Source organism: Nycticebus coucang, chromosome 11 (genome assembly GCF_027406575.1).
Source record: "Nycticebus coucang isolate mNycCou1 chromosome 11, mNycCou1.pri, whole genome shotgun sequence".
NCBI classification, from domain to species: domain Eukaryota; kingdom Metazoa; phylum Chordata; class Mammalia; order Primates; family Lorisidae; genus Nycticebus; species Nycticebus coucang.
This window is the reverse complement of record NC_069790.1, coordinates 35166159-35190766: the sequence shown is the minus strand read 5'-3', so window position 1 is coordinate 35190766 and position 24608 is coordinate 35166159. Positions and strand designations below refer to the sequence as shown.

The following is a 24608-nucleotide window of genomic DNA, read 5'->3' as shown; positions in this document are numbered from 1 at the left end:
TTCTGTTCTTTTTTCCTTGCCTGCTTTCTTTTGGGTTATTTGAAGATCATCTTATTTTATTTTTCTTTTGTAATTGAGATTTTTCCTGATTGTTTTTAGTATCAGTACAGACTTTTTTTTTTTTTTTTTTTGTAGAGACAGAGTCTCACTTTATTGCCCTTGGTAGAGTGCCATGGTGTCACACAGCTCACGGTAACCTCCAGCTCTTGGGCTTAGGCAATTCACTTGCCTCAGCCTCCTGAGTAGTTGGGACTACAGGCGCCCGCCACAGTGCCTGGCTATTTTTTTGTTGCAGTTCGGCTGGGGCTGGGTTTGAACCCACCACTCTTGGTATATGGGGCTGGCGCCTTACCCACTGAGCCATAGGTGCCACCCATCAGTACAGAGATTTTAATTTATATACAGTTCTTAGCATACGTACCTCAAATCTAAAAAGTTGTTTATTTTCATTCTTTTTTTAAACAGTTATTCCAGTGAATTTCCAGCTTAAACTCTGGAGGCACATTTTTCTTAAGAGGACATTAAGTCTACTACATAAGTCTCACCAGTTCACAATTTATTGTCATGTATACTACATAGTCAAATTTTCAATCTTTCACAAAGTATTAACAAAGTTATTTGGAAAACAGGACTACTATGACCAAAGATGTTACAAAGTATACACAGTTCTGACAGGGAGAGCCATAATCAAGGAGCGGTTTCCTTTAGGAAACAATTGTACTAAAAAAAAAAAAATGGAGATAGAAGTAATTAAAAATGTTCAAGACACTGAATGCAGGACTGGGACTTCATATTGCTATTTACCATGCTTTGTATTATAGGATATAAAGACTAACCCCTCCATGTGTTAAGCTGACACCCAAGACAGTCAAAGCCTCTCATAATTCAATATCCCACACTATTTTCTGGATGTACCAAAAAATAAACAACCAGCAAATGATTTTACCTCTTTTTTTTTTTTTTTTCCTTGAGTGCCATTGGTCATAGCTTCCAGCAACCTCAGACTCTTAGGCTTGAGCAATCCTCTTGCCTCAGCCTCCCAAGTGGCTAGGACTGTAAGTGCCTGTTATAATGCCTGGCTAATTTTTCTAATTTTAATAGAGATGGGGTCTTGCTTGGCTCAGGCTGGTCCCGAACTCCTGAGATGAAGGGAATCTTCCTGCCTGGCTTTCTGGACTGCTAGGATTACAGGTATGAACCACCACGCCCAGCCCGAATGATTTCACCTCTTAAAAAGCATTTATAGGCTCAGTGTGTGTAGCACAGTGGTTACTGAGTCAGCCACATGCAATGAGGTTGGCGAGTTTTAACCCAGCGCTGGCCGGCTAAATAACAATGGCAATTGCAACAAAAGAATAGCCAGCATTGTGGTGGGCTCCTGTAGTCTCAGCTACTTGGGAGGCTGAGGCAAGAGAATCACTTCAGTCCGAGTTTGACGTTGCTGTCAGCTGTGATGCCACAGAAATCTACCCAGGGCAACAGCTTGAGATTCTTTCTCAAAAAAAAAAAAAAAAAAAAAAGAAGCATTTACAATTAGCTGGGTGTGGTGGCTCATACTTGTAGTCCCAGCACTCTGGGAGGCCAAGGTGGGTAGATTGCTTGAGCTCATAAGTTCTAGACCAGCCTGAGCAAGAGTGAGACCCTGTCTGTAAAAGAATAGCCAAGCATTGTGGCAGGTCCCTGTCTTCCCAGCTATTTGGGAGTCTGAGGCAAAAAGATCATTTGAGCCGAAGAATTTGAGGTGAGCTATGACGCCATGTCACTGTACTGGGGCAAGGAAGTGAGACTCTGTCTCAAAAAAAAAAAAAAAAAATAGGCATTTCCACTTAAAAAATGGTAGGAGACGGGATTCTCTCTTTCTTTAAAATATTTCTATAGTTACTGAAAAAGTTGCACTTACAAAATTGTTAATAAAAATATTCCCCTGAGGCCAGGCATGGTGGCTCACATCTGTAATCCTAGCACTCTAGGAGGCTGAGGCAGGTGAATTGCCTGAGTTCAGGAGTTTGAGACCAGCCCTGAGCGAGAGCAACACTGTCTCTAAAAATAGTCAGGTGTTGTGGTGGAAGTCAGGTGTTGTGGTGGAAGTAGTCCCGCTACTTGGGAGGCTGAGGCAAGAAGATCATTTGAACCCAAGAGTTTGAGGTTGCGTGAGCTATGATGCCATAGCACTCTACTGAGGGTGACAAAGAGACTCTGTCTCAAAAATATGGCCGGCCTCTAAGTTTTAGTTTCCTTTTCTGCTGGTAAATCTTTAGTTTTTTTGCTTAGCCACTTAGGCCTGCTTTCCCTTTGCTCCCCTTTCCTTTTCTTCACTTTTTTTCTGAAGACTGTTTTGGCTTCATTTCCACATTGCAAGAGCAGGTTTAACTGACAACGATGCCAGTATCCTCGTGGGCTCTTCTTTCACTGCTCCTTTGGCCAAGATGATTTTCCTCTTTGGTACCTTGGTGATAGGGGAAGGTGCCTGCTGGCCACACACGTGAAGTGTGGGCTCCTTGGCTGCTGCCAAGGCACAATTATAGGGCTCTATAGCCTCCAACTCCTGGCTCAAGCAATCCTCCTGCCTCCATCTCCTGAGTAGCTGGGACTATAGGCATATGCCACCACACCCAACTTGGCCCATTTTTTAAAATTAGGTTACCTGTGTTCTTAATGTTGACTTTTAGGAGTTTTTTGTATATTTTAGATAACAGTTCTTTATCATAAGTCTTTTGCAAATACAGTAGAACCTTCATTTTTGACCACCTTTCTTGCACTGACTGCCTCTTTAAGTTGCCCTAATCTTCATAGATGGGATATCCATCACATGTACTCAATGGAAGTTTCTTATGTTGACCACCTCTGAATGTTGACCAGTTTGTTACAGTCCCTTGGATGATCAACTTACAGAGGTTCTATTGTATTTTCTCCCAATCTGTCCAAGTGGCTTTTATTTTTATTCTCTTGACAGTGTCTGGTACAGAGCAGAAGTTTTAAATATTAATGAAGTCTAGCTTATCAATTGTTTTTTTCATGGATTGCACCTCTGGTGCTGAATCCAAAAAGTCATCAAACCCAAGATTGTGTAGTTTTACTCTTGTGTTATCTTCTGGGAGTTACTGATTTTTTTGCTTTAATTTAGGACTGTGATCCTTTTTGAGTTATTTTGTTACGTGTATAAAGTCTGTGTCTAGATTCTTCCTTTATTTATTTATTTAAGGACATCTTCCTTAACTGTGGATGTCCAGTTGTCGTAGGACCTTTTGATGAGGAAACTATTTCCTCCATTTTATTGTCTACATTTTTGTCAAAGATAATTGACTATGTTTATGTAGGTCTATTTCTAGGCTTTCTATTCTGTTGCATTGATCTGTTTGTTCTTTCACTAGTACCACACTATTTTCAGTACTGTAGCTTTCTAGTATCTCTTGACATCTGGTTGTCAGTTCTCCAACTTTTCTCTAGTTCAATACTGTGTTGGCCATTCTGAGTCTTTTCTTTTCCATATAAACTTTAGAAATAATTTGTCAATATCCACAAAATAACTTGCTGGGATTTTGATTGTATTGTATTGAATCTATAGAGCAAGATGGGAAGAACTGGTATTTCCCTTTTGCTTAATTCTTTGATTTCTTTCATGTATTTTATTTTCTCATACAGATCTTATGCATATTGTTAGATTTATATACCTCAGTATTTAATTTGGGGGTCCTAATATAAATGGTATTGTTTTAATCTAAATTACTTTTATTCATTGCTGGTATACTACATATAGGAAAGCAGTTGACTTTGGTGTGTACAATCTTTTTATAATCAGTAGTTCTAGGAAGTTTTTTTTGTATCTTCTTAGTGATTTTTTGCATAGACGATCATGTGGGTGAACAAAGACATGCTATTTCTTTTTTCCTAATCAGTATACTTTTTTTTGAGACAGAGTCTCACTATGTCGCCCTCAGTTGAGTGCCATGGTGTTACAGCTTACACCACGATATTTGTTACACTCAAAGAAATAATATGGAGACCACACTATTCCGTGTACCCAGGATCAAAGATAAAGTGCCTTACACAGCCAACATCATAGATAACACCTTCAGAAAAAAGTCCTCTTCTACAAAGCAAATCCAAAAAGTTGGAAGAGACTGTTACACCAGCACCACATAAAACATGAAAAAGAAAGAAAACATGATATCTCCAAAGGAAAAAAATAATTCTCCACCTACAGATTCCTTTCAAAAAGAAATTTATCAAGTTCTAGAAAAAATTTAAGCTGTTAATATTAAACTTAGTAGGATATAAGAGAACACAAATTTTCAAAAATACAAAGAAATCTGAAACACAAACTAAGATGTTGATGAGAAATTTACTAACAGATATCATAAAAATGAACCAAAGAGATCTTAGAACTGAAAAATTCACTGAGTGAAATATAAAATACATTTAAAAGCTTCAAAAATAGTCTAGATCAAGCAGAAGAAAGAATTTGAAATAATAGAAAATATAAAGACAAAAGAATGGCTTTTATTCTTGCCTTGGCATTTATTCTTGTTGCTGTTCTTTGCATTTCCTGCATCTGTGGTTTGGTGTCTCATGTTAACTTGGGATAATTCTCAGTTATTATTGTTTTAAGTTTTTTTCCTTTGATCACAGATACATTATATTTTCGTAGTTGTCTCAGAATACTTGGATCTTCTTTTGTTTTCTTTTTTCTCTTTGTTCCTCAGTTTTGAGTTTTCGGTCAATGTATCCTGAAGCTCAGAGATTCTTTCTTCAGTTATGTCCAGTCTGTTGGTAAGCCCAGCAAAGGCATTCTTTATTTCTGTTATGTTCTTGATCGCTAGCATTTTGGGGGGAGTTTCCCTCTCTCTGTTATATATTGCCGATTTTGCATGCTACTTGCTTTCTCCTTTAGATCCCTTAGCATATTAATCATAATTATTTTAAATTCCCTGTGTGATAATTCTAATATCCCTATCTGATTCTGATGTTTCTGTCTTTAAAGTGTATATTTTGCCCAATGGTGTGCCTTACAATTTTTTTCTTAATAGCTGTACATGATTTCTTAGGTGAAAGGAACTGTTGCAAATAGGCCTTCAGTAATGTAGTGGTAAGGTGTCGGGGGTATGACATGCAGTCTTTTAGTGAGCCTATACCTTTGGCCTGTGAATTCATGTTTCTGAGTTTTTTTTCTCCTTTCTTAGGCTAGAGGGGATGGGATTGGCTATTTACCATCTCCTCTGTGGCAGGCTAGAACTGGATGGGGTAGGATATTTTCCTTTCTCCCAGTCAGTTGGGCTTTGATGAAAACCTTAGGAGGTTTGGCTCTGGTTGAGGAGTTTCTTTTGAGTGCAGACCTTGTTAATTTTGAAGTACAGAGTGCTCTTGGGGTATTGCAAAATGATTTGTCTTTCCTTCCTCCTAGAAGCATGAGGTGATTTTTTTTCTCTCATATATTATTTACTGTGAGAAACCTGGCCTGGCTTCTGGAGGTAAAACTCTCGAAAGTGTGAGATCCTCAATGGCTACATCTTCTTAGGGTTTTCAGCTCTCAGTCTGGGCCACACCTGGTTTCCAGCAGTTTGTCAGTTGAGTTTAGGGTTTTCTATCTGGGCACTGGTTTCCGCTCTAGTATGTTGAGGTTCTCTGTATCCCTTTCTTCTCTCTAGTCTTAGGGATAGCCCTTTGCCCTGTATCCTTAGGGATGTGACCTTTCTTATAGATCTGAGAAGAGCTATTGATTTTTCAGTTTTTTCATCTTCTTAGTTATTGTTAGGATGGAATGGTGATTTCCAAGCTTCTTACATGTAGAACTGGAAACCAAAAGTTTCCCATATCATTGTTTATAATCCTTTATTCTTTTATACTTTATACATTTAGAGATAAAATTTTTTTTTTTTTTTTTTTTTTGTAGAGACAGAGTCTCACTGTACCGCCCTCGGGTAGAGTGCTGTGGCGTCACACGGCTCACAGCAACCTCCAACTCCTGGGCTGAAGCGATTCTCTTGCCTCAGCCTCCGGAGTAGCTGGGACTACAGGCGCCCGCCACAACGCCCGGCTATTTTTTGGTTGCAGTTTGGCCGGGGCTGGGTTTGAACCCGCCACCCTCGGCATATGGGGCCGGCGCCCTACTCACTGAGCCACAGGCACCGCCCAGAGATAAAAATTTTTATAAGTATTTCTTTATTTGCATCTCACAAATTTTATTGTGTTTTTATTACTTATTAAACATTTTAAAATTCCTTTTTTTAATCATGAGCTGTTTATAAGTGTGTTGCTTAACTTCATTATCAGACAATTTTAATCTAATACATTTTCTTATCATGCATAATATTTTATGTATTTATGGAATATGTATGATATTTTGTTACATGCATAGAATGTGTAATGATCAAGTCAGAGTATTTAATATATCCATTACCTCAAGCATTTATTGTTTCTATGTGTTGGGAACATTTCAAGATTTTTCTTCTAGCTGTTTTGAAATATACGTTAATCTTATTAACTATAGTTATCCTACTCTGTTTTTAAACATTAGAATTTATTCTTTCTACGTAACTGTATGTTTTTACTCATTAACAAACCTCTTTTTGTTCTTCCACTCCCCACATACCCTTCCCAGCCAACAGTAACTGTATTCTACTCTCTGCCTCCATGAGGTTAACTTTTTTCTCTCTTCCGTGCTAACAGGTTATTTTTCGCTCTCCTGAGTGCTAACAGGCTATTTGTGTTAACTGTGCCTGGCTTATTTAACAGAATGACTCCCAGCTCTATTCATTTTGCTGCAAATGACAGAATTCATTCTTTTTTGATGGCCAAATAGTATTCCATTGTCTATGTATACCATATTTTCTTTATCTGTCTATTCACTGATGGATACTTAGGTTGATTACATATATATGTTATTGTGAATAGTGCTGAAGTAACCATAAAGGTGCATTTATCCCTTTGATATATAGTAATTTTCTTTTCTTTGGTTAAATATTCAGTGCTTCCTCCAGTATATTTTTGTTAATGATGTATAATTTAACGTTTTGGTATCAGAGGATATACTCTATATGGTTGCAGAGCTTTTAAACTTATTGGGATTTTATTGCCTAGCATGTGGTCTATCTTGAGAAATGTTTCATGCATTTGTAAATATTATGTGTGTTCTATAGTTTTTGGGTATAGTGTTTTATAAATGTCAGTTAGTGGATAGGTGGATAGATCCTGACAGATTCTCACTCTGTTTTTTTGATCAGTTACTGAGGAAAGTGTTAAAATCTGCTATGGTTTTGTCTATGGTTTTGTCTATTTTTTTTGGTCTATTTTTTCATTTTGTTCTGCCAGATTTTACCTCATTTTTTAAAAATCTCTGTTGTGATATATATATACACACACACACACATACATTTAGAATTATTATTTCTTCTTGATGCATTAATCCATTTTTCTTTCTGAAATGTCCCTCTTTATAGTTTAAAATACTCCTGAAGTCCATGTTGCCTAGTATTAATATAGTCATATTTGCATGGTGTATATTTCTATCCTTTAATTTTTATCTGTTTATAGCTAATAAATGTTTCTTATGAGCAGTGTAGAGTCTAGATTTTTTTCATCCAGTTTGATAATCTCATTTCTTTTCATTGGAATATTAAGCTCATTTTCATTTAAAATAATTACTGTCGTGCTTGTGTTTAAATCTACTATCTTTTCTATTTATCTTATTTGTTGTTTTCAACACAATACTTATTTATCACCTGATTTCCAGTTTTTTATAGACGTGAATTAATCAACTTAAGACATTTGAGAAACAATTTGAGTTAATAATTCTTTTGGATTTAAATGATGATTTTCCTCAGTATGTTATAGTTCTCATTCACATGCAATTCATTTTCTATTCAAATTTGCTTTTATGGAGTTCTAGCAAAGTATTAAGAACTATTTTCAAAGCTTTAAAAACTTTTAATTTTTATATTCTTGTTTCTTAGATTTAGAATTGTTTTTGAGCAGTTGTTATAACAAGTACAGGGTCTATAATAAACTTAAGAAGAAATAATTTCTTCTTTATGATCATCATGCTCAGCAGATGGGAGCAGAAGGCCCTGAGCATACTCAAGCATAGCCTACTGTTAGTAGGACTGATCCTCTTTCTATTTTACTAAATGTTGGAGAGAATGTGACAACTTGAGAGTGTGTTATATAAAGATTTAGTAGAAGTTCTTTCTTTAACTATGTTAATAGTTGATTGGACTGTGATTAAAGTTGGCAGGTCTTTATATTACTGATCCATACATTATTTTGGATACTCATGTAGACATATAGTTGAGGTATCAGGGAGTCTAATCTACCTTTGGTATGGAAAAATTTTTAAACTTCTTTATAATGTAGAATGACATAAGATTTCATCAGAAAAGAAGTTGTCATTGATAATTGTTTGGAGTCTGGTTTTTGTGGGGATTTTGGGTTTTTAAAAATCTAAGTTTTAAGGGGTACAATATATAAAATTTTATTTTTATCTGGCTTTTTGATATAAGAGTCTCTAATCTGTGTGAAGGCAGAGAATTGGAACAGATTATCTTTTTTAGATCCAACTAGAGAAATCAGTGTCTGTAAACCTGTGGCCTAACATTTTTTAACTTTGAAGCATATTAAAAATTATACCTAAAAAAATCATTTATACTGTAATAGAAATACAGTTTATTTTTTTGGTCTCACTACAGTGTGTTTGTTTCAGCAAGAGAAAGCAGCTGCCATGGATTTGGCTAAAAATTTTGAAAGGACCCTGAAGATTCCTGTAGGTACCAGAATGAAAAATCTGGCAGCTAAGGTAGAAATACTGAAAGAAATCAGGTAGGTAAAAGTATATTTTTCAGAAGGATAATTTAAAATAATTGCTAATTGATTCCTTAAAAATATTGTATATACACCATTTTTGCTTTGCAATTTAATCTTTGTATTTTTGTGACTTTAAAGGGAGAAACTAAATGAATTTTATGGTGTTTTTGTCAGTTTTCTCTTGTCACTACTTGGAGCTATAGTGTCCTAGGGTCATCTCTGACAGTGAAATTAAAAAATCAACACAGCTTTTAAGTGGTGGTTTGATAGGAACCTACCTGTCAAAGTTGGGGTTATTTTCAGGAATACAGTAGGTCTTTGAGTAGTATTGTTTCATTCAGTGTCATTTTGTATAAAAATTAGTTCCTGGCCATGGCCACTATTTGTGGAGTTTGCGTGTTCTATACACATTTGTGTAGGGTATTTTTGAGTACTGTAATTTCCTTCCATATCCCAAAGATGTGCATGTTAGATGAATTGATGTGCTTAAATTGTACAACTATGAGTGAGTGTGTGAGTGAGCATTGTGAGGGAATGGTGTCCAGGGTGGGTTCCTGCCCTAACCCCGAGCAGTTCAGGGTAACAGGCTCTGGCTACCTGCTACCCTATACTGGAATAGTTGGTTTAGAAAATGAATGAGTAGGTCAGATCTTTCTCCCTTCCAGAAGCTCTAGTGCTTTTTACTTCTTCTGTATTCCTTTCTATTTTCTAATACAAATCGTATCTTACCCGGGGGGAGGAGCAAGATGGCGGCTGAGTAACAGCTTCCTTGCAACTGGGCACAGTGAGTCTAGGGAGACAAGACTCCAGGTATCTCTGGCTGGTGGGATCTTCCCATAAACATCCCTTTGAGGACACAGGGAGTCAGCGAGAGACTTCTGGACCCCAGGAGGAGGACAAAAGCAGTGGAAAACTGGCAAGTGGTTACGTGTGTTCGTTTGGTCTAATCTCGCCGACAGCTGACTCATCAAAACTCTAGTCCAGAGGCATGGCAACTTAAAGAGCAAGAGGAAGTGAAAGAAAAATTAGGGCAAGGAAACAGATAAAATAAATCACTCAGAAAAATCCTGGCAACATGAAAAACAAGTCCAGAGCAACCCCACCAAGGGACCAGGAGGTAGCTACTGCAGAGGATTCCACCTATGAGGAAATGTTAGAAATGACAGAAAGGGAATTTAGAATACAGATGATGAAAATAATGAAGGAAATAATGGCAACAATGAAGGAAACTGCTGATAAAGTGGAAAATAACCAAAATGAAATCCAAAAACAGAATCAAATAAGAGATGAATGATATGAAGAATATAGAAAGGATATAGCAGAGCTGAAGGAACTGAAGCAGTCAATTAGGGAACTTAAAGATGCAATAGAAAGTATCAAAAACAGATTAGACCATGCAGAAGAAAGAATCTCAGAGGTAGAGGACAAAGCTCTTGAGATAACTCAGATAGTTAAAGAGGCAGAAAAGAAGAGAGAGAAAGCAGAATGTTCACCGAAAGAATTACGGGACTTTATGAAGTGTTCAAACATACGAGTGATAGGTATCTGGGAAGGGGAAGAAGAATGCCCCAAGGGAATGGAAGCCATACTAGAGAATATTATAAATGAAAATTTTCCCAAATATCACCAAAGATTCTGACACACTCCTTTCAGAGGGATATCGAACTCCAGGTCACCTCAACTCTAACTGAGCTTCTCCAAGACACATTGTGATGAACCTGTCCAAAGTCAAGACAAAAGAAAAGATTCTTCAAGCTGCCAGGAGTAAGTGCCAGTTGACCTAAAAGGGCAAATCCATCACGGTGACTGCAGATTTCTCTAATGAAACTTTCCAAGCAAGAAGACAATGGTCATCTACCTTAAATCTACTTAAACAGAACAATTTCCAGCCCAGAATTCTATATCCTGCTAAGTTAAGCTTTAAAATTGATGGAGAAATCCAATTATTCACTGATATACAAACATTGAGGAAATTCACCACAACAAGACCAGCTCTACAGGAAATACTTCAACCTGTTCTACACACTGACCATCACAATGGATCAACAGCAAAGAACTCAGCAATTAAAGGACAGAACCTAGCTTCTACACTGATGCAAAAGATAAAACTAAGCAATAGACTCTTACAAAATAAGATGAAAAGAACACTACCATACTTATCAATTATCTCAATAAATGTTAATGGCTTGAATTCCCCACTGAAGAGGCATAGATTGGCTGACTGGATTAAAAAACACAAGCCATCCCTTTGCTGTCTGCAGGAACACACCTTGCTTCAAAAGACAAATTAAAACTCCCAAGTTCAGGGTTGGAAGACAATTTTTCAGGCAAATGGAATTCAGAAGAAAAGAGGAGTTGCAATCTTATTTTCAGATACATGTGGATTTAAAGCAACTAAAGTCAAAAAAGACAAAGATGGTCACTTTATATTGGTCAAGGGAAAAATACAACAAGAAGACATTTCAATTCTAAATATCTATGCACCCAATTTAAATGCTCCCAGATTCTTGAAACAGACCTTACTCAGTCTGAGCAATATGATATCCCATAACACTGTAATAACAGAGGACTTTAACACTCCTCTTACAGAGCTGGACAGATCCTCTAAACAGAAATTAAACAAAGATATAAGGGACTTAAATGAGACCCTAGAACAACTGTGCTTGATAGATGTGCATAGAACACTCCATCCTAAAGATAAAGAATACACATTGTTCTCATCACCCCATGGAACAATCTCCAAAATCAATCACATCGTAGGACACAAAACAAACTTCAACAGAATCAAAAGAATTGAAATTTTACCTTGTATCTTCTCAGACCACAAGGCACTAAAGGTGGAACTCAACTCCAACAAAAACATTCAACCCCACACAAAGGCATGAAAATTAAACAACCTTCTGTTGAATGACAGATGGGTGCAGGAAGAAATAAAACAGGAAATCACTGACTTCCTTGAGCATAACAACAATGACGACACAAACTACCAAAACCTGTGGGATACTGCAAAAGCAGTTTTGAGAGGAAAATTTACTGCTTTTAGATGCCTCCATTCGAAAAACAGACAGCACATCAACAAACTCATAACCCATCTATGGAATTGGAAAAAGAAGAACAATCTAAGCCTAAACCCAGTAGAAGAAACGAAATCTCCAAAATAAAATCAGAGATCAATGAAATTGAAAACAAAAGAATCATTCAGAAAATTAATGAAACAAGGAATTGGTTTTTTGAAAAAATAAATGAAGTAGATAAACCTTTGGCCAGACTAACTAGAAATGGAAAAGTAAAATCTCTAGTAACCTCAATCAGAAATGATAAAGGGGCAATAACAATGGATCCCACAGAGATACAAAAGATCATCTCTGAATACTACCAGAAACTCTATGCCCAGAAATTTGACAATGTGAAGGAAATGGATCAATATTTGGAATCACACCCTCTCCCTAGACTTAGCCAGGAAGAAATAGAGCTTCTGAACAGACCAATTTCATGCACTGAGATTAAAGAAACAATAAAAAAGCTTCCAACAAAAAAATGCCCTGGTGCAGATGTCTTCACACCAGAATTCTCATGGAAGAGCTTATTCCCATGGTGCAGAATTATTCCAAAAAATTGAGGAGGAAGGACTCTTCCCCAACACGTTTATGAAGCAAATATCACCCTGATACCAAAACCAGGAAAAGACCCAACTAAAAAGGAGAATTTCAGACCAATTTCACTAATTACTATAGATGCAAAAATTCTCAACAAAATCCTAGCCAATAGATGACAGCTTATCATCAAAAAAGTCATACATCATCAAGTATGTTTCATCCCAGGGATGCAAGGCTGGTTTAACATACGCAAGTCCATAAACGTTATCCACCATATTAACAGAGGCAAAAATAAAGATTCTATGATCCTCTCAATAGATGCAGAAAAAGCATTCGATAAAATCCAGCATCCTTTTCTAATTAGAACACTGAAGAGTATAGGCATAAGTGGCACATGTCTGAAACTGATTGAAGATATCTATGACAAACCCACAGCTAATATTTTATTGAATGGAGTAAAACTGAAAGCTTTTCCTCTCTGAACTGGAACTAGACAAGGTTGTCCCCTGTCACCATTACTAGTCAACATCGTGCTGGAAGTTCTGGCCAATACAATTAGGCAAGACAAGGAAATAAAGGGAATCCAAACAGGAGCAGAGGAAGTCAAACTTTCCCTCTTTACTGATGACATGATCTTATACTTAGAGAATCCCAAAGACTCCACCATAAGACTCCTGGAAGTCATCAAAAAATACAGTAATATCTTAGGATATAAAATCAGCATCCACGAATCAGTTGCCTTTGTATATGCCAATAACAATCAAGATGAGAGGCTAATTAAGGACACAACTCCTTTCACCATAGCTTCAATGAAAATGAAATACCTAGGAATATACCTAACAAAGGAGGTGAAGGACCTGTATACAGAAAATTATGAAATCCTCAGAAAGGAAATAGCAGAGGATATTACCATGTTCAAGGCTGGGAACAATCAACATTGTTAAAATGTCTATACTTCCCAAAGCAATCTACCTATTCAGTGCCATTCCTATTAAAATACCAACATTGTACTTTCAAGATTTGGAAAAAATGATTCTGTGTTTTGTATGGAACCAGAAAAAAACCCCATATATCTAAGGCAGTTCTTGGCAATAAAAATAAAGCTGGGGGCATCACCATACCAAATTTTAGGCTATCCTACAAAGCCATAGTGGTCAAGATAGCATGGTACTGGCACAAAAATAGAGACATAGACATTTGGAATTGAATAGAAAACCTGGAAATGAAACTAACATCTTACAACCACCTAATCTTCAATAAGCCTAACAAGAATATACCTTGAGGGAAAGACTCCCTGTTCAATAAATGGTGCTGGGAGAACTGGATATCCACATGTAAAAGACTGAAACTGGACCCACACCTTTCTTCACTCACAAAAAGTGATTCAAGATGGATAAAGGACTTAAATTTAAGGCATGAAACAATAAAAATCTTCCAAAGAAAGTATAGGAAAATCACTGGAAGATACTGGTCCAGGGAATGACTTCATGAAGAAGACTACCATGGCAATTGCAACAACAACAAAAATAAACAAATGGGACTTAATGAAAGTGAAAAGCTTCTGTACAGCTAAGAAGACAACAACCAAAGGAAATAGAGAGCCTACACAATGGGAAAGGATATTTTCATATTTTGAATCAGACAAAAGCTTGATAACTAGGATCTATAGAGAACTCAAATTAATCTATATGAAGAAAGCCAACAATCCCATATATCAATAGGCAGTAGACATGAATAGAACCTTCTCTAAGGAATACAGATAATGGCTTACAAACATACGAGAAATGGTCATTATTTCTATTTATTAGGGAAATGCCAATCAAAACCACCCTGAGATACCATCTAACCCAAGTGAGAATGGCCCACATCACAAAATCTCAAAACTACAGATGGTGGTGTGGTTGTGGAAAGAAGGGAACACTTTTACACCGCTGGTGGGACTGCAAACTAATACAACCTTTTTGGAAGGAAGTATGGAGAAATCTCAAAGAACTCGAGCTAGACTTCCCATTTGATCCTGCAGTCCCATTACTGGGCATCTACCCAGAAGGAAAAAAGTCCTTTTATCGTAAGGACACTTGTACTAGACTGTTCATTGCAGTTCAATTTACAATCGCCAAAATGTGGAAACAGCCTAAATGCCCACCAACCCATGAATGGATTAACAAGCTGTGGTATATGTATACCATGGAATACTATTCAGCTATTAGAAAAAATGGAGACTTTACATTCTTTGTATTAACCTGGATGGAAGTGGAACACATTATTCTTAGTAAAGCATCACAAGAATGGAGAAGCATGAATCCTGTGTACTCAATTTTGATATGAGGACAATTAGGGACATGGTAGGGGTGGTGGAAGGGGAGAGCAAAAAGAGAAAGACAGAGGGGAGGATGGGGAAAGGAAGAGCAGAGAGAGGGAAGGGGGTGGGGCCTTGGTGTGTGCCACACCTTCTGGGGGCAAGACATGATTGCAAGAGGGGTTTTACCTAAAAAATGCAATCAGTGTAACCTGGCTTATTGTACCCTCAATGAATCCCCAACAATAAAAAAAAAAAATACCGACATCATACTTTCAAGATTTGGAAAAAATGATTCTGTGTTTTGTATGGATCCCCAACAATTAAAAAAAAAATCCTATCTTACCACTAGAAAAAAAAAATAAAATGGGTACAAATGGTTATAAAATTTATGAAGTATACAGTTATATAAATGCATGACAATAAACAATGCAGTATGACTGCAGTCAACACCCCCCCAATTATTATTGTTTTTGAACTACATGGTGGTAAGGGGTGCTTCTTACAGTTGTTGCTTTTAACACATTTATTTCTTGATTTACTCTACCGCCACTGACTGTTATCACTTGCCAATTCACTAAAATTTGGGTAAATATCTTGTTTTTATGAATCTTTCTTAAATATGTTTAGAATATTTCAATATTTAATGCTACAAGTGTTTTGGATCTTTATTTAGAAGTTTGGTGATGTTTTTGTGACTGAAAATATGCCATAGGAACTTAATTCTTAGATTTACCAGTTAGGCCATCTTAACATCAGTTTTAGTATGAGTCTTTTCACTTAAAGATATATTTAAAAATCTGATGTAGACCAAAAATTGAAGATCCATTTGAGGCATTTTATATTTTTCAGACTTTTTTTTTTTTTGAGACAGAGTTTCACTGTGTTGCCTGGTAGAGTGCTGTGGTGTCACAGATAACAGCAAACTTCAACTCTTGGGCTTAAGCGATTTTCTTGCCTCCACCTCCCAAGCAGCAGCTGGGACCACAGGCACCTGCCACAACGCTCAGTTGTAGTAGTCATTTGGCAGGCCCAGGCTGGGTTCCAATCTGCCAGTTCCCATGTATGTGGCTGGCGCCCTAGCTGCTTGAACTACAGGTCCTGAGCCTATTTTTCAGACTTTTGAAGTTGTCTTATATAGTTAAAATTTTTTTCCACAATTTTTTTCTGTCATAAAGTTAAAAGCCTATCCACAGATAAGTTTTTTACACTTAATCTTAGCCAAAAAGCTGAGAAGCAATCCTAAATATGTTTTTTAATTAATATTTTATGTAAAGTTTTAAAAATACCTTTTCATAGCCACTACTATTAAAGTAGTAACTTTTACATCACTACTATTTAAGTATAACTTTATTTATACCAATTTTCTTTTTCTGTTTTTTTGAACCAGAGTCTCACTCTGTTGCCCTGGGTAGTGTCCTGTGACATCATCATTGCTCACAGCAACTTCAAATTGTTGGGCCTGAGCAATCCTCTTGCCTCTCCCTCCTAAGTATCTGGGACTACAGGCATGGGCCACTACTCTAGGCTAGTTTTTCTATTTTTAGTAGAGACTGGGTCTTGCTCTGGCTCAGGGTGGTCTCCAACTCCTGAGCTCAGGCAATCCACTTACTTTGGCCTCCCATAGTGTTAGGATTACAGGTTTAGCCATGCCGCCTGGCCTCTAATTTTCTAATTTATTGACCTTTCCCTTTTGCTGTTTTTTAAAATAGGCATGTCAGCATCAATGTTCGTTTTGGAAATGACCTTTCAGATGCTCTACAAGTGTTGGATGAGGGATGCTTTACTATCCCACCTTCTTTGAATGAATTAGAGAAAATTTGGGCAGAATACAATCTGGCTCAAGAGAAGATTCAAACTTGTCAAAATGTGGTAAGTTGAGTATTTTTCTCTATTATGATTTTTGTCTGTTGAACATAAGGAAATTATCTTTGGACAAAGCAGAGGAACTGCAGATATTGTAATGATACTTTATTTGCATAAAATCTTTAACTTTTATAGTATCTTTATATTAATAACTGGATTCTTTTATCACCTTAGAAGAAAGGTGATTGCCTTACAAAAAGGATATGATTGATAATTGGTGATTGAGGGTCAAGGGGTTAATGAAGTCCTTTTCACGTGAGAATTTGACCTTTTGGCTGGGTGCGGTAGCTCATGCCTGTAATCCAAGCCCTCTGGGAGGCCAACGCAGGTGGATTGCTTGAGCTCACAAGTTCGAGACCAGCTTGAGCAAGAGCGAGACCCCCATCTCTAAAAAATAGCCAGGTGTTGTGGCAGGTGCCTGTAGTCCCACCTACTCGGGAGGCTGAGGCAAGAGAGTCTCTTGAGCCCTGGAGTTGGAGGTTGCTGTGAGCTGTGACACCACGGCACTCTACCGAGGGTGACAAAGTGAAACTCTGTCTCAAAAAAAAAAAAAAATTTGACCTTTGGTTAACTTCCTTCTTTATTCCTTTAGTAATCTGATAAAATATTTCAACTGTATTACTAGGTAGCATTGTTTATAGCAAATATAATATCTAATTAGCCCATTGCATCTGTATTGGGAGGAACTGTGTACTGCAGATAATTGATTGGGACTCTTAAAACTGGTCCCCGCCTTGGGGGACCCTGGAAGCTATACCCATGGAGTTATAAGAGATACTGACTTTTGAACAGCATTAAGCTTGTGAATCAAGGTGGTTGCAATGGTTGGTAATGTGGATCTTGTTTTCTGGTCTGGTTGGTGTGCTTTATGTGGGAGTATTGGACTCTGTCATACCACTAAATGTGGTCTAAGCCACCTTTTGTTGAGAAGTAGTTGTTTGTTTATGTTGGGGAGGAGTATGAAAATGAAGTACTTCATATGAATTCTTCATTATTTTGGGTACAAGTATGTTTATTTCATGTTGCAGTTTTTTTTATTATATTGAGCTGAACAAATCCCTGTAAAGATATCTCGCACAACTGTCTTAGTTTTCTGTAGCAGTTATGATCTCTATTATGTGTTGTGTTTGGTCTTAAATGGTGTTTTCTGCCTTTGTGGATTATACCCTGAGAATCTTATTCCTTATTCATACCTAGGCTGACCAGTTGGCAACCTGACTGGCTCTGAATGATAAATGTGAACAAAACAACTAGGCATTTGGAAATGCCAGGAATGTTTAGTTAGGAGAAGGGATTAAATTTTGGTTATTTTACATATTAGATCCGAACTGCTTGTTTCTGACTGTGAAAAGAAAAAAGCAATAGCAGAATTAATAATACTTTATTTACTATTAAAATTTAGCTAGTATTTTTGAGAAAAGGTCTTATTCTAATTATTTGGGCTTGAATGCAGTGGTGTCATCAGAGCTCATTGCAGCTCAGACTTCTGGGCTCAGTGAGCTTTCTGCTTCAGCCTCCTGATTAAGTGGGACTACAGGTACCTGTCAACATGCCTGGCTGAGTTTTCTACTTTTTTGTAGAGATAGGTCTTCCTATGTTGCTCAGTCTGGCGTCAAACTCCTGGCCTCAAACAATCCTATAGTCATGGCCTCTAAAAAGTGCTGGGATTACAGGTATGAACAACTATTCCAGGCTAGAATTAGTATTTTTTGTATATTAGTTCAGCAAACTTTAATGAGCATCTACTATGTGTTAGGTACTATAGATGATTTTTTAAATCTCTATGAAACACAGACAAAGTTATAGGTACTTTTTTTTTTTCTTACAATAACTTTAAATATGGACATTTTGGCTACTTTTGTATAAGTGAGGAAACAGGCTTACAATGGTGAAGGAAATTTACTCAGGATTCAAGGTGGATAAAAGATCTAAATCTAAGGCATTAATCAGTAAAAATCCTTGAAGAAAGTATGGGAAAGACACTTGAAAATATAGGCCTGGGGAAAGATTTTATGAAGAAGACTTCCGTGGCAATTGCAACAACAACAACAACAATAACAACAAAAACAAATGGGACTTAATTAACTGAAAAGCTCTGTACAGCTAAGGAGACAAAAGCCAAAACAAATAGACAACCATCAGAATGGGAAAAGATATTTGCATGTTATGAATCAGACAAAAGCTTGATAACTAGAGTCTCTACTTGATAACTAGAGAACTCCAATTAAGCAGCAACAACAAAAAAAAAAAGCCAGCAATCCCTTATATCAATGGGCAAGTGAAATGAATAAAACTTTCTCCAGAGAAGATGGACGAGTGGCTAACAAGCATGTGAAAAAATGCTCATCGTCCCTAATTATCAGAGAAAAGCAAATCAAAACCACTCTGACCCCAGTGAGAATGGCCCCCATCACAAAGACTCAAAGCAGAAGATGCTGGCGTGGTTGTGGAGAGAAGGAAACACTTTTACACTGTTGATGGGACCGCAGACTTTTGGAAGGAAGTATGGAGACTCCTCAAAGAACTCAAACTAGACCTCCCATTTGATCCTGCGATCCCATTACTGGGCATCTATCCAGAAGAAAATAAATCATTTTAGCATAAATGATTTTTATAATTTTTTACTAGACTGTTTATTGCAGCTTAATTTACAATTGCCAAATTGTGGAAACAACCCAAGTGCATACCAATTCAGGAATTGATTAACAAGCTGTGGTATATGTATACTATGGAATACTGTACAGCCACTAAAAAAGATGGTGACTTTACATCTTTTGTAATTAATTTGGATGGAGTTGAAATACATTCATCTTAGTAAAGCATTACAAGAATGGAGAAACAAGAATCCAATGTGTTCAATTCTAATATGAGGACAATTGATGCTAGTACATGGTGGGAGGAGAGGGAATGGGAGAGGGGAGAGAGTAAAGGAGGAAGGGGGTGTGTGGGGCCACAGTGTGTGACATACTTCTTGGGAGCAAGACACTATTAATAGAGGGACTTCACTCAGCCAACGCAAGCATTATAACCTGGCTCATTGTACCCTCAATGATCCCCCAACCAAAAAAGAAAAATTACTCAGGATTCTAAATGTTAGTAAGGAATTTGAACCAAGGCATGTTTGACTGCAAAGTATATTCTCTTTTCATTTAAACCACACCCAATGTTAAAACACTTTCATATTTTTATATAATAAGATGAAAAAGAACTGCTTTTTAAATTTTGTTTTTATGGTTTGAGCATAGGAAAGTGATTCTGATGCAGAGAGGAGGGCTTACTATAGCTTTAGGACTTGGTATTCTAATAGTTGCAAATATAACTGAATTTTTTTTAAAGCAAATATTTATTTCTCCTGCTGTTAATGTTTCAGGGCTTATAATTCATTTGGCAGATTGACTGTTGGATAAATACATAGTCATAACTTGTACTTACATGAATTGCCATTTTATTTTCCTTGTACTCAATTTTGATTTTAGAATTGTTACTTTCATTGTATTTTGCAGTCTTTTCACTTAATTGCCATGTGATTTTCTTTCTTTCTTTTTTTTTTTTTGTAGAGACAGAGTCTCACTTTATGGCCCTCGGTAGAGTGCCGTGGTGTCACACAACCCACAGCAACCTCCAACTCCTGGGCTTAAGCGATTCTCTTGCCTCAGCCTCCCGAGTAGCTGGGACCACAGGCGCCTGCCACAACACCCAGCTATTTTTTGGTTGCAGTTCAGCCGGGGCCGGGTTTGAACCCGCCACCCTCGGTATATGGGGCCGGCGCCTTACCGACTGAGCCGCAGGCGCCACCCGTGATTTTCTTTCTTGGTGAAAGAAATGAGCTTTAGTTGAGGTTTTAAAAAATTTATATTTATTTTTATTTATGGTTATTAGTCTAGCTGAGCTTAAGTAAGAAAAAATATTATAAAATCTACGCTTTTAAGTGTACATGCCAAACATTGTTATGGCTAATAGAGATACAGATTTTTAAAGTCATTGATCTTTTCTTACTATCTTTCTTGGATATAGGAGGAGTTTATTAATGGATAGTTTTAGTACAACTGGTAAATACTATTTAGTGATAAATAGTATTATTTATAGTATTATGTGGTAAATAGTGGTAAATACTATTCAGTGGTAAATATCATTATTGTATATCTTTTACATGCAAGTGTCTAAATATAGCTTCTTGGGCTAATTGGAGTATTTTTGTTTAAACTGTCAATTATGTGGCTCTCTATGGAGGTTTTATCTTGATGTTTAACTGAATCTTGAAGGATGACTAGATGAAGGAATTGAATATGGGTTGGGAATAGCAGAGAGAGGCAATGTGTAGTTGATAGAAACTTGTGTAATTTTATCAAAGAAAAACAAAAATTTCATTGTTGCTGAAATAATGGGAAAAATAAAGATTAGCAGAGCAGGATTGTCACACTTAAATGTCTTATTTAAATTTAATTTAATTTTTAATTTTTTATTTTTTGAGACGGAGTCTCACTCCTCTCCTTGGGTAGAGTGCTGTGGCGTCATAGCTCACAGCAACCTCAAACTCTTGGGCTTGAACAATCCTCTTGCCTCAGCCTCTCAAGTAACTGAGACTATAGGTAACTGCTACCATGGTTGGCCAGTTTTTCTTTTTTTAGTAGAGATGGGATCTCACTAGGCTCAGGCTGGTCTTGAACAAGTGAGCTCAAGCAATACACCTGCATTAGCCTCCCAGGGTGTTAGGAAAAGGTCTTATTTTTAATTAAAGGAAAGATGTTCTTTGTCACTTTGGTGATTGAAGGAAAGAAGTATTTTTGCTGAATTTTACTGTTTGGAAAATATAATGTTAAATTTTACTTTATTTTTCATATAGATTAAAATGTAAAAATATATGTGTTATATATTAATGATGGTTCTTTTTTCTTCTTCCAGAATGAAGGGAATATTTTGATTGCCAAGAGAAATGAAATGCAGCAGAAGCTGTGCATGGCAGTTGAAGTTTTTGTTTTGGAAATAGATGAGTTACCTCTTAATGAACGCTTAAAAACATTGCAGGTTGGAATTTTAAAAATATATTAAAAATACATTAAATTATAAGTATATTATTTAAGACGTGAGATTAGAATTTACTGTGAAACATCAGAAACTACTATAATTTTTTTTATTGTTAAATCATAGCTGTGTACATCAGTGCAATCAAGGGGTACAATTTGCTGGTTTCATATACAATCTGAAATATTCTCATCAAACTGTTCAAAGTAGCCTTCATGGCATTTTCTTAGTTATTGTATGTAGACATTTGTATTCTGCCTTTAGTTTCACCTGTACCCATTCTGAGATGCACCGTAGGTGTGGCCCCACCCATCACCCTCCCTCCACCCAAACCTCCTCCATCCCTTCCTCTTCCTTGGCCCTTTCCTCATAGTCTTGTGCTATAGTTGGGTTATAGCCTTCATGTGAAACCCATAAATTAGTTTCATAGTAGGGCTGAGTACATTGGATACTTTTTCTTCCATTCCTGAGATACTTTGCTAAGAAGAGTATGTTCCAGCTCCATCCATGTAAACATGAAAGAGGTAAAGTCTCCATTTTTCTTTAAGGCTGCATAAGGCTCCATGGTATACATGTACTACAATTTGCTTGTCATTCGTGGGTCGATGGGCATTTGGGCTTCTTCCATGACTTAGCAATTATGAAGTGGGCTGCAATAAACATTCTGGTACAGATGTCTTTGTTATATTGTGTTTTTGGTCTTCTGGGTATAAACCTAGTAAAGGAATTACAGGATTGAATGGCAGGTCTATTTTTAGGTCTCTAAGTATTCTCCAAATATCATTTCAGAAGGAACGCATTCCCACCAGCATTGTAGAAGTGTGCCCTTTTCTCCACATCCACGCCAACATCTCTAGTTTTGGGATTTTGTTATGTGGGCTACTCTTACTGGGGTTAGGTGATATCTCAAAGTAGTTTTGATTTGCATTTCTCTGATGATTAAGGATGATGAGCTTTTTTTTTATGTGTTTGTAGATCATGTGTCTGTCTTCTTTAGAGAAGTTTCTCTTCAAGTCCCTTGCCCACCCTGAGATGGGATCACTTGTTTTTTTCTTGCTAATACATTTGAGTTCTCTGTGGATTCTGGTTATTAGACCTTTATTGGAGGTATAACCTGCAAATATTTTGTCCCATTCTGAGTGCTGTCTGCTTACTTTACTTATTATGTTCTTGGCTGTGCAGAAGCTTTTGAGTTTGATCAGGTCCCAGTAGGGTATTTTTGATACTGCTTCAATTGCCTGGGGAGTCCTCCTCATAAAATATTCACCCAGGCCGATTCCTTCAAGAGTTTTCCCTGCACTTTCTTCAAGTATTTTTATAGTTTCATGTCTTAGGTTTAAATCTTTTATCCAGGGAGAGTCTATCTTAGTTAATGGTGAAAGGTGTGGGTCCAGTTTCAATCTTCTACAGGTTGCCAGCCAGTTCACCCAGCACCATTTGTTAAATAGGGAATCTTTTCCCCACTGAATGTTTTTAATTGGCTTGTCAAAGATCAAATAACGGTAAGTAGCTGGATTAATCTCTTGGTTCTCTATTCTGTTCCTGACATCTACTTCTCTGCTTTTGTGCCAATACCATGCTGTTTTGATCACTGTTGATTTATAGTACAATCTCAGGTCTGGTAGCGTGATTCCTCCTGCTGTATTTTTATTGCTGAGTAATGTCTTGGCTATTCAAGGTTTTTTTCTGATTCCATGTAAAACAAAGTATTACTTTTTTCATGATCTTTAAAATATGACAATGACAATCTTTAATAGGAATTGCATTAAAATTATATATTGCGTTGGGTAGTATAGACATTTTAACAGTGTTGCTTCTTCCCAGCCATGAGCATGGTAGGTTTTTCCATCTGTTAACATCTTCGGCTATTTCTTTATTCTTAAAGTTTCATAGTTCTCTTTGTAGACATCTTTCACGTCCTTTGTTAGGTACACTGCCAAATATTTCATCTTCTTTGCCACTACTTTTAAAGGAATAGAGTCCTTGACTTTTTTTTGGCTAGGTTATTGTTGGCATATGTAAAGACTACAGATTTATGGGTGCTGATTTTGTAGCCTGAGACATTGCTGTATTCCTTGATCACTTTTAAAAGTCTTGTAGTAGAATCCCTAGTGTTTTCCTGCCACGGACCACCCTGTCGGTGGGCTCCAGTCCGAGGGAATTCAGGGAGAAGGAACGAGGAAAGTTGAGAGGTCGGCGCAGGAAAGACAGTCTGGCACACTACGGGTTAAAGTATGCAGCTGCAAATTTTACTGAGAGTATATGTTGGTATTTATACATTTTCTTTCCAAGGTTCAAACAATGCAATCTTTATTTTGCTTATGCTTATAAATTATCTTTGTGTCTGCATACGCGGTTTATCATGCATTACATGTTTTCAAGGTTTTGCTCTCCGGAGGGAGGTGGTTTATCAGTAACACCTGCTTACTCCCTCTTTTCTCAGGAATGTCAAGGTTTGCAACTTCTCTCAGTTCTGTAACTCTTTTCAGTTTCTTATGATCTTATTTTTAAAATAGTTGGACATATTCTTTTATGTATAATGCTTGACTACTTTTATATATATTTTCTATATATTTTTACTCTTATTAGTAACTATACTTTGATTCATAATTGATTGTTTGTTAAACATTAAACTACTCTATTGATTTGTATTACATATGAAAATTAGTGAAGCAAGATGTTTTTCTAAGTAAAGTTTTACTGCAGGTGGTGATAGTGCATGTCGTGTTGGAACATCTTGTTTGCTGTGCCTGCATTGTCTCATTTCACTGACATTTATGGTGGGAAAGTTCTGTTGTGCAGGTTTTCTTGGAGCCATTGAGTCTGGCACAGTCATACTTTTTGTGCTGTTTCTGGACCAGCTACCTTTGTGTTCATTCTTATTGCTTACTTCTCAGGACAAACAGACATTCAGTCTAACATGCACGTACATTGTAACAGAAAGCCATACCCTTAGGTTAATGCGATAGAAAACAGCATGCTGGGCAACATCTCTGTTGCTGCGCACACTGGGGGTGCTGGGGGCTTCG

The 24608-nt window shown here is 36.9% G+C and overlaps 1 protein-coding gene across 2 annotated transcripts in view; it reads left to right on the top strand.

Moving 5' to 3' along the window:
• STK31 (serine/threonine kinase 31) overlaps positions 1-24608 on the top strand; it is a 178516-nt gene that overhangs the window by 61387 nt on the left and 92521 nt on the right. For both annotated transcript variants that reach the window (XM_053609069.1, XM_053609068.1), the window contains 3 exons: positions 8696-8811; positions 16404-16563; positions 21460-21582. In XM_053609069.1, the coding sequence (XP_053465044.1) occupies positions 8696-8811; positions 16404-16563; positions 21460-21582 (399 nt within the window). The remainder of the gene's footprint in view (positions 1-8695; positions 8812-16403; positions 16564-21459; positions 21583-24608) is intronic.